This window comes from Pezoporus wallicus, unplaced genomic scaffold (assembly GCF_028554395.1).
Source record: "Pezoporus wallicus isolate ANWC-B61680 ecotype Strahan unplaced genomic scaffold, APGP_CSIRO_Pwel_v1 scaffold_13428, whole genome shotgun sequence".
In the NCBI taxonomy this organism is placed as follows: Eukaryota; Metazoa; Chordata; class Aves; order Psittaciformes; family Psittacidae; genus Pezoporus; species Pezoporus wallicus.
The window spans coordinates 1,082,162-1,090,732 of record NW_026637482.1 but is presented as its reverse complement, the minus strand read 5'-3'; the positions used below and the strand labels follow the sequence as shown (position 1 = coordinate 1,090,732).

The following is an 8,571-nucleotide window of genomic DNA, read 5'->3' as shown; positions in this document are numbered from 1 at the left end:
GGACCTGCCGCAGCGCCCCGCCCGCCCCGCCCTGGCCGCAGAGCCGCCTGGGAGAGCGCGGAGGGGCTGGGCCGCGCGCCGGAGCTGGGTAGGCCCTGCTGAAGGCGGCGGTGTTGGGACCCCTCGTACCCAGCCGGCTGCCCCGGGCCGTTCCCGCGGGGTGAGGCCCGGAACGGCGCTGGGGTTCCAGGGGAGCGGAGCTCGGGAGGCTGCTGACGAGATGTGTCTGCTTTTGCACCGGGGAGAGGGAGAGAAACGTTCATCTGTGGGGTTGGGGGTGACGGGAATCATCCGTTATCTTGTGCTGCGCTATGGGGAGACCCCCCTGCAGTCCTGATCCTGCTCTGGCGCAGCAGCACAAGAGGGACGTGGAGCTGTTGGAGCGAGGCCAGAGGAGGCCATGGAGATGCTGCGAGGGCTGGAGCAGCTCTGCTCTGGAGCCAGGCTGAGAGAGCTGGGCTGGGGCAGCCTGGGGAAGAGAAGGCTCCTGAAGGGGAGACCTGAGAGCAGCTCCAGTGCCTGAAGGGACTGCAGGAAAGCTGGAGAGGGGCTTAGGACAAGGGCTTGTAGGGACAGGCCAAGGGGAATGGCTTGAACCTGCCCGAGGGGAGACTGAGCTGAGCTCTTAGGCAGAAGCTCTTTGCTGTGAGGGTGCTGAGGCGCTGGCACAGGGTGCCCAGAGAAGCTGTGGCTGCCCCATCCCTGGCAGTGTTCAAGGCCAGGTTGGACACAGGGGCTTGGAGCAAGCTGCTCTAGGGGAAGGGGTCCCTGCCCTTGGCAGGAGTTGGAGCTGGATGAGCTTTAAGCTCCCTTCCAACACAAACCAGTCTGGGGTTGTATGATTCTAACACAGCTTTCAAAAGGTTGTGCTGCTCATACAGACCAGCCGGGCTCCTTACACGGACACTACAGTGGATACATCCAGCACTGCATAGCTGATTGTGTGGATCCTTCAGCCGCAGTAGGTGTCCTGTGGGCTGTTACACAGCCTCATGGCTATGTAAGCCTTGGTCATTTGGTTTGTTTTTCCTCCTAACACTGAGACATCAAACAAGCTTTCAAAGGTGCCGTTGCAAAGGCAAAGTAAATCAGGTCACTCCTGCCTCGTGGTCTATGCAGTTGTCTTGAGGGGAACAGATCTCTCACCTCTGCATTGTTGGGCTGCCCACTTCTGACATCCAGTAACAACATTCAAGTGTCAGCAGTGGCTATGCTGTCAGTCATTCCAAAATGGCTTTTAGAGGAAAGCACATGAGGGTAGACACAAAGTTTAAAGAAGAAGAATGAAGTAGTAGTGTGTTTAAAGATTTGAACATTTCCGACTGGATATGGCTGTGTCTTTGGGTAACAAAGTCCTTATGTTTGGGCTGTTTGCAGCCTTCCACTGACATAAAGAGGAGTTTCTGCTTGTAAATATTGTGTTGTCTGAAAGTCATACCCTGTTCCAGGGAAGGGGAATTTGTTCCTCACACTAAAGGAGGGAGGATGCCTTCATTTAAAGCCAAAATGTTCGTTTCTTTCCCAGCATAAATACAAATGTTCAGCAGCTCAGGATCTCTGTTCCAGATATACAGACGCACTGAGGATGTCTATGGATATAACCTTCCTCGGCACTGGCTCAGCATATCCCTCTCCAACCAGAGGAGCGTCGGCACTGGTGCTTCGCAGGGAAGGAGAGTGCTGGCTGTTTGACTGCGGGGAGGGAACTCAAACACAGATCATGAAGAGCCATCTCAGAGCAGGTTTGTGCTGTGCAAGCTGTTGCGATGAGGGAAGGGGGCAGTTTCAGGAGCTCTACACAAAACACTCTATTCTTGTAGCATTTGAATACGCACTCAACATGCGTGAGCCGCTGCTTATGGACGGCAGCTGGTGAACATACTGTGCAGTAAATCCCTGATTGCCCTTCGGTAAAGAATTCTGTTTGAGAACCAAACTCTCCGTAATTAATGTATCAGGCTTTGTACTTTGAAATATGGGCCACAGACCAGCTTTAAACCAGCACAGTTTGTATCTGTCTGAAGGCAGCTCTAGACAATACCTGCTGTGAGTATTCCTCTCAGTAATTATTGTGCTTTTGATTTCAGGAAAAGTTCTGTGAATTCATGGTAACTTTTCCATTTTGGCAAATTAAGTAGAAACCAGCCTTGAGCCTTCAGTCGCTGTGATTCTCATCCTGAAGTGGCAAGAGCAGACTTCTGACTCCTGAGTTGTAAAGATGGAATTGCCAATTATGAATAGAAAACCAGCCTTCTGCTCCTTTGAAATCTGAATCTATCAGGGGATTTAGTGGCCAAATGGATAGATTAATTTTTTGCTAGAGTTACTGATATTTACTTAATTGTTCCTCAATCAAAACAAAGATTCTGTTCTTCCTACTGCTGAGTCCTAACAGATGGTGGAGAAAATGCCTCACTGTGTTGATGTGGAACCTCAGCTGAGGCAGCCTGGTTAAAGTACATGTGTCTGTCATGACAGAAGATTCTGGGCTTTTGTAATGGGTCAAGAGGAGGGCTTAGACACAAAAACAAAGCTAAATCTTTTAAGTGCAGGTTTTCATCTTTCCAAAGAAACGAGTCAGGATCTGTGGGGTTCTTGCCTTTTAAAAACATTAAAATCAAACCTGGATGCTTTTTGGTTTTATGTTCATTTCATGTGCTAAATTCAAAAGTAGGAACGATGCAGATTCCACATTACATTTCTCATTAGCCTACAGATTCCATGTAATGTATGGAGGAAGCATGACCATTTTCCAGCACTTCTTCACTTTTAATATAGCAGATGTCACCACTCAGCTTTCTTCCATGTTTGTAGAATGTTTTGCTTAGAAGGAACTAAAACTTCTGCCCTGGCAGTCTTTTGCAAATCAAGCCAAAATAAACCTGGTGTGGAAACATCACTGCTGTGGAAAAGAAAAACTGGTTTGGAATTTATTTCTTAAACACTAGTTTTATATTAATTTCCCTTCTCCCTTACATTTCCTACTTCTTGCCCCAAAGTGATTATTTCTGAGTTGCTGTGCTCATTTATTTTCTTGGGTTTTTCTTTTTTCTGGGTTTTCTTTCCCTGTTCTGATCAACAGGCAGAATTACCAAGATCTTCATCACTCATCTTCACGGCGACCACTTTTTTGGACTTCCTGGCCTGCTGTGTACAATTAGCCTCCAAAGCAGCCCTGATGCAGACAAACCACCTCTGGATATTTATGGGCCATTAGGGCTGCGAGACTTCATCTGGAGAAGTATGGAGCTCTCCCACTCCCAACTTCTCTTTTCCTACACTGTTCATGAACTGGTGCCTACACGGGACCAGTGCCCTGCAGAAGAATTCAGAGAGTTCTCTTACATGGGCAGTGATGTGATACCTCCTGAGGGAGCACAAGGGAGAATACTCCATCTGGATCCAGCAGAAGACTCTTACTTGCTGCTTGAGGATGAGCAGCTAGTTCTGAAAGCATTTCGCCTATTTCACCGCATTCCTTCCTTTGGCTTTGTGGTGGAAGAGAAGCCCCGGACCGGTAAACTCAATGTACAGAAACTGAAAGACCTTGGTAATTACTTTGACTTGTTTTCCGTCTTTTTTAAGTGTTTTAAATGCCTGAATGTATGTGTTTAAGCTGAGTAGCGGCTCTGATTTTCAGCAAATGGAACAAAATTGCGTTCACAGGCAGTTGAAATCTTTGTGAGCAGCCTTTCTAGGGGTCCAGCAAATTAGAGCTGCTGTATGTCTCCATAACCACTTTAATTCAATTTTCCATTTTCTATGAAAGGCATTTAAATGCTTCATGTTGGTGTGTAACAGTAGTGCCATTTAATCTTGTCATACTGAGAAGGGCAAACAAGTTCAGATGTTTGAGTTTAAAAGCACAATGTGGCTTTCAGGGAAATGTATGGCTGGTGTATCTGCATGTCTTTATTGACTTTAGTACGGATAATATAGCTTTCCTTTGAACACACTTCCTGTTAATGTTGCAAGCTCTGTATTTGCATGAGGCATATGAAGTGTCAATTGCAATTTATAATTCTACTTAGAATCATAGAATAGTTAAGGTTGGAAAGGAGCTTAAGATCATCAAGTTCCAACCCCCCTGCCATGGGCAGGGACACCTCACACTAAACCAGGCCAGCCAAGGCTTCATCCAACCTGGCCTTGAGCACTGCCAGGGGTGGAGCATTCACAGCTTCCCTGGGCAACCCATTCCAGAGCCTCACCACCCTAACAGGAAAGAACTTCCTCCTTAGATCCAATCTAAACTTCCCCTGTTTAGGTTTGAACCCATTACCCCTTGTCCTATCACTACAGTCCCTAATGAAGAGTCCCTCCCCAGCATACCTATAGGCTCCCTTCAGATACTGGAAGGCTGCTCTTGAGGTCTCCATGCAGCCTTCTCTTCTCCAGGCTGAACAGCCCCAACTTCCTCAGCCTGTCTTCATACAGGAGGTGCTCCAGTCCCTGATCATCCTTGTGGCCTCCTCTGGACTTGTTCCAACAGTTCCATGTCCTTTTGATGTTGAGGACACCAGAACTGCACGCAATGCTCCAGGTGAGGTCTCAGGAGAGCAGAGTAGAGGGGCAGGATCACCTCCTTCGACCTGCTGGTCACGCTCCTTTGGATGCAGCCCAGGATACGGTTGCTTTCTGGGCTGTGAGTGCACACTGAAGCCGGCTCATGTTCATTTTCTCATCGACCAACACTCCCAAGTCCTTCTCCTTGGGCTGCTCTGAATCTCTTCTCTGCCCAACCTGTAGCTGTGCCTGGGATTGCTCTGACCCAGGTGTAGGACCTTGCACTTGGCATGGTTAAAATCCATGAGGTTGGCATCAGCCCACCTCACAAGCATGTCAAGCTCCCTCTGGATGGCATTCCTTCCCTCCAGGGTATCAACCGAACCACACAGCTTGGTGTCATCGGCAAACTTGCTGAGGGCGCGCTCAATCCCACTGTCCATGTCAGCAACAAAGATGTTGAACAAGACCGGTCCCAACACCGATCCCTGAGGGACAACTCTTTGTGTTTGGCCATCCAGCCAATATTTATATTGAGGTTGTATGTTTTCAGTAAGACAGCTATATATATAAAGGTATATAATATATAGAGGGTATTTCTTCTTAATTTCTTGTTTTTAAACTTGACACTTGTTATAATACTTACGGACTCTTTTGCCTTTATTCACCAGGATTTCAACCAGGTCCTTTATATGGGAAGCTGAAGAGTGGGAGTACAGTTGTTCTAGAAAATGGACTAAAGATTTCTCCTTCTGATGTCTTAGAAGACCCTATTCCTGGAAGAAAAATTTGCATTCTGGGAGATTGTTCAGGGGTTGTTGGAGATGCGGCCACAAAGCTTTGCTGTGGAGCAGATGTACTGATACACGAAGCCACGCTGGACGATACCCAAGAGGAAAAGGCCAGAGAGCATGGTCATAGCACTCCGAAAATGGCTTCGGAGTTTGCAAAATGGTGTAAAGTTAAGAAACTGGTGTTGACTCACTTCAGTCAGCGGTACAAACCGGATGCGCAGAGAGGTGAGGGGGATGCGGACATCACCGAACTGAAGAGACAGGCAGAGTCAGTGTTAGATGGCCAAGAAGTAACACTAGCAGAGGACTTCATGACAATAGAAATTCCAATGAGAAAGTTAAAATGATAGTGTTAGCAAGCTTGGTGTGAAGACATAAACTAGGATGGTGTTGGGTAACTGTAGGATTCTGGTATCCAACTGTGGCACACAGAACACTTGCAAACTGGAGACAGTACCAGGTACAGTTATTTTGCTTTTTTAAAGCAAGAAAAAAGGATACTCGGATGTCTTGAACTTGGAATAAATTCAAAATAGTTGGTTTCAAACACCCCAGAAACTGAATGTTTAGGCTGGGCCGTCCTTCTCTTCCTTGGACCACAGATTCTTACAGCAGAGCACTGGATCATTTGGCTTGATACAGTCGGAAGGTCTGTGTTCTGCACCAGAATTTAAGATACCTTACCTGTTACAAGCTTTTGAGTAACATCTATTTCAAACTTGTCTATAGTATTCTGTAACTGTAACCCTGTTTCTGTGTAAGAGGACTATCACGCTGGAACTAATAGTTTTGCCAAATGGTTGTAACTTGGCTGTTGCTACTGCTTAAGTTGAGGAGCTCTTCTAATTCTCCCTTTGCATATGAAGTTTCCTCATAAATAAATGCAGTTTAGGCTTTCCTGAATCACTCTTACCAGTTTGATTCATTTAAACCTCTGAGGCATGAGCCCTAAGTTTGCATACCTATTCCCTGCATCAGTGAAGTTTTAGAAGACTCTGGAAGTCTTTAGCAGATGACAAGTAGCCTCTCCTAAAATGTTCCTCCAGGTGCATTTTCTAAGACAAATTATCCTGATTAAAAGCATATTTGTGTTTGTAGAAATACCCCTACAGGAGGAATTTCACATACATGTCACTCAGTCTGTTTCTGCAATAACTTTATCAGTCAAGGGACATACAGATCAACTTTATCTTCTTTTCTTCCTGCCTTGAAACCAACTAGAAGTGTCCAAATTTTAGCTTACTTTTCTGGTTGAAAGTGAAACTGAGTGGTTTACAACCCTAAAGCTGTTTTCCCCAGCATAGATTTCCTGAAAGCTGAAACACTTCAGAGTTTTCTAATAAACACTGAAAACTCTGGCAGATGTAAGTGCAGCTGCTGTGTCTGTGCTTTACTTTGTGTACTTGATGGTAATATAGATAGAAAACAAATCCCTTTTAATATACAGTTTTCCTTCCTGCTTTTAATGAAGAATAGCAAAGCTCTAAAATCTGAGAACACTTCTGCTCTTTAAAGATCCCTCCCCTGTAGATACAGAGCACTGTGCACTATGTGTGCTGCAGTAACCCTCACCCAAACCAAACTGTGGAGGTGAGGAAGTCAAATCCTGCAGCTTTCTTTTGGATATTCTTCAAGTTTTCTTCACTAAGAGTGTTTTTGGCTGTAATGAAGCAACAGTCTTCAAAGGAAGAGCGTGATTTCCTACTGTTTAACTAAATGGATGCAATTGAATTCGACATCTTATCCCCACCCTGCAAAACTGTCTTACCTGCAGTTATGGTAACTCTGAACTGAATTACACCAACATTAATATTTTCTGCTTCAAATTTAAAGGGTATCTGAGATCTCTTAAAGTATTGGGAAGAGCGCAGACTTGAAGAATATGAATTCTGGAGCAGAAACTCACTGATCTCTGACTTCTCTCTTAAAAATGGTACAAAACAGGCAGAATCTACAGATCATGCACTGGAACATTCTTTCACCCCATAAATTGTTTTTCTTTTGTAAGATAAAAATGAATACCAGATCCAGAGACCTTGATATTCATGCTACTCTATGTGTTCAAAAGCTGAGCAGACTCCAGCTACCCTATGGTTCTTACAGTGGAAGAATAACTGTGTCCTGACCTGCTCTGCTACATCTGCTTCCACACTGTAACAACCAAAAAATCCTATTTCTAAGGCATTCATGGTTGTGATATGAAGTTTAGGGAATGACTTAAAGGCTCTGCGGATACCACTTGCATGTGACAAAATCAAAGCGTGGAAGTAAAAAAAGGGTACAGCCCAAAAGCCTATGGAACCTGTGTGCATGCACCACTGCAGCTCACCTCCCCTGGATACTGCTGCTCCAGAACTGGGTTATCCATCCCAGCAGTAAATACAGTTTTGCATTCATGTGGTTAGTTAATTGCTGTGAATGCAGGAGTTTCTTCAGTTCCCATTCAAATGACAGAGGGTGTGGGTAGATGGGTGAGGTGAATCCACAGTACAGGCTCCTGGTGTGGAGGAAGCCTCACCTCTCTGTGCCCTGCAGTCCTGCATGGTCCAGCTCGGTGTGCTGGTCAGTGCTTGCCTGGATAAAAACACACAGTTTCTCAGCAGCCTGCAGGAAAATAGCCTCTGGGCTCGTTTTCTGCTCGATCACTGAGTCAGTCAGTGAGCTGTCTTGCTGCATGACTTGAATGAAGGAGGGTGCAGAAGTGCTGGGCCAGAGCTGCTTGGGAGCCCCAGTTTTAACAAAGTGAGCTGATATATCCTGTTGGTCCTACCACACCCTAAATATGCTAAATAGCTACATCCTAAATATGTTTTAGGATCTAAATTCTAATTCAGAATGGGTCAATTTGCATAAAGAACAGAAAGGAGAAAAGTGTATTGAATTAAAGCAGTGGGCTAGGTCTTCAAGTGTTAGATGGAGGAACTTTGTTGTACAGAATTGATCTGTTAGTGTAATTTTTAGGGCTGTTTATTCTGCATGGAAAACCAGGGGAGGAAATGCTTATTTCATCTAAGCTGAGAAGAAAAGCTGCTAAGTGCCTGGTCTGTATTTAAGGCCAGGTTAACTATATAGCCATCAGTGTCCTTCCAGGGCCTAAAGGGGCTGCAGGAAAGCTGGGGAGGGGCTTGGGACAAGGGCCTGTAGGGACAGGCCAAGGGGAATGGCTTTAACCTGCCCGAGGGGAGACTGAGATGAGCTCTTAGGCAGAAGCTCTTCCCTGTGAGGGTGCTGAGGCGCTGGCACAGGGTGCCCAGAGAAGCTGTGGCTGCCC

At 45.9% G+C, this 8,571-nt stretch overlaps 1 protein-coding gene across 1 annotated transcript; it reads left to right on the top strand.

Moving 5' to 3' along the window:
• Positions 1-1,540: 1,540 nt before the first annotated feature.
• On the top strand, positions 1,541-6,100 carry ELAC1 (elaC ribonuclease Z 1). The gene is made up of 3 exons (XM_057405666.1): positions 1,541-1,742; positions 3,083-3,550; positions 5,178-6,100. The coding sequence occupies exons 1-3, from the start codon at positions 1,586-1,588 to the stop codon at positions 5,645-5,647; spliced, it is 1,095 nt and encodes a 364-aa protein (XP_057261649.1). The 5' UTR covers positions 1,541-1,585; the 3' UTR covers positions 5,648-6,100.
• Positions 6,101-8,571: the final 2,471 nt, after the last annotated feature.

Bases quoted from the DNA above. Each gene is read 5' to 3' on its own strand.
- ELAC1 (XM_057405666.1), top strand. From the start codon at position 1,586: ATGTCTATGGATATAACCTTCCTCGGCACTGGCTCAGCATATCCCTCT. The intron at 1,743-3,082 runs GTTTGTGCTGTG...TCTGATCAACAG, and splicing joins GAAGAGCCATCTCAGAGCAG to GCAGAATTACCAAGATCTTC. The intron at 3,551-5,177 runs GTAATTACTTTG...TTTATTCACCAG, and splicing joins ACAGAAACTGAAAGACCTTG to GATTTCAACCAGGTCCTTTA.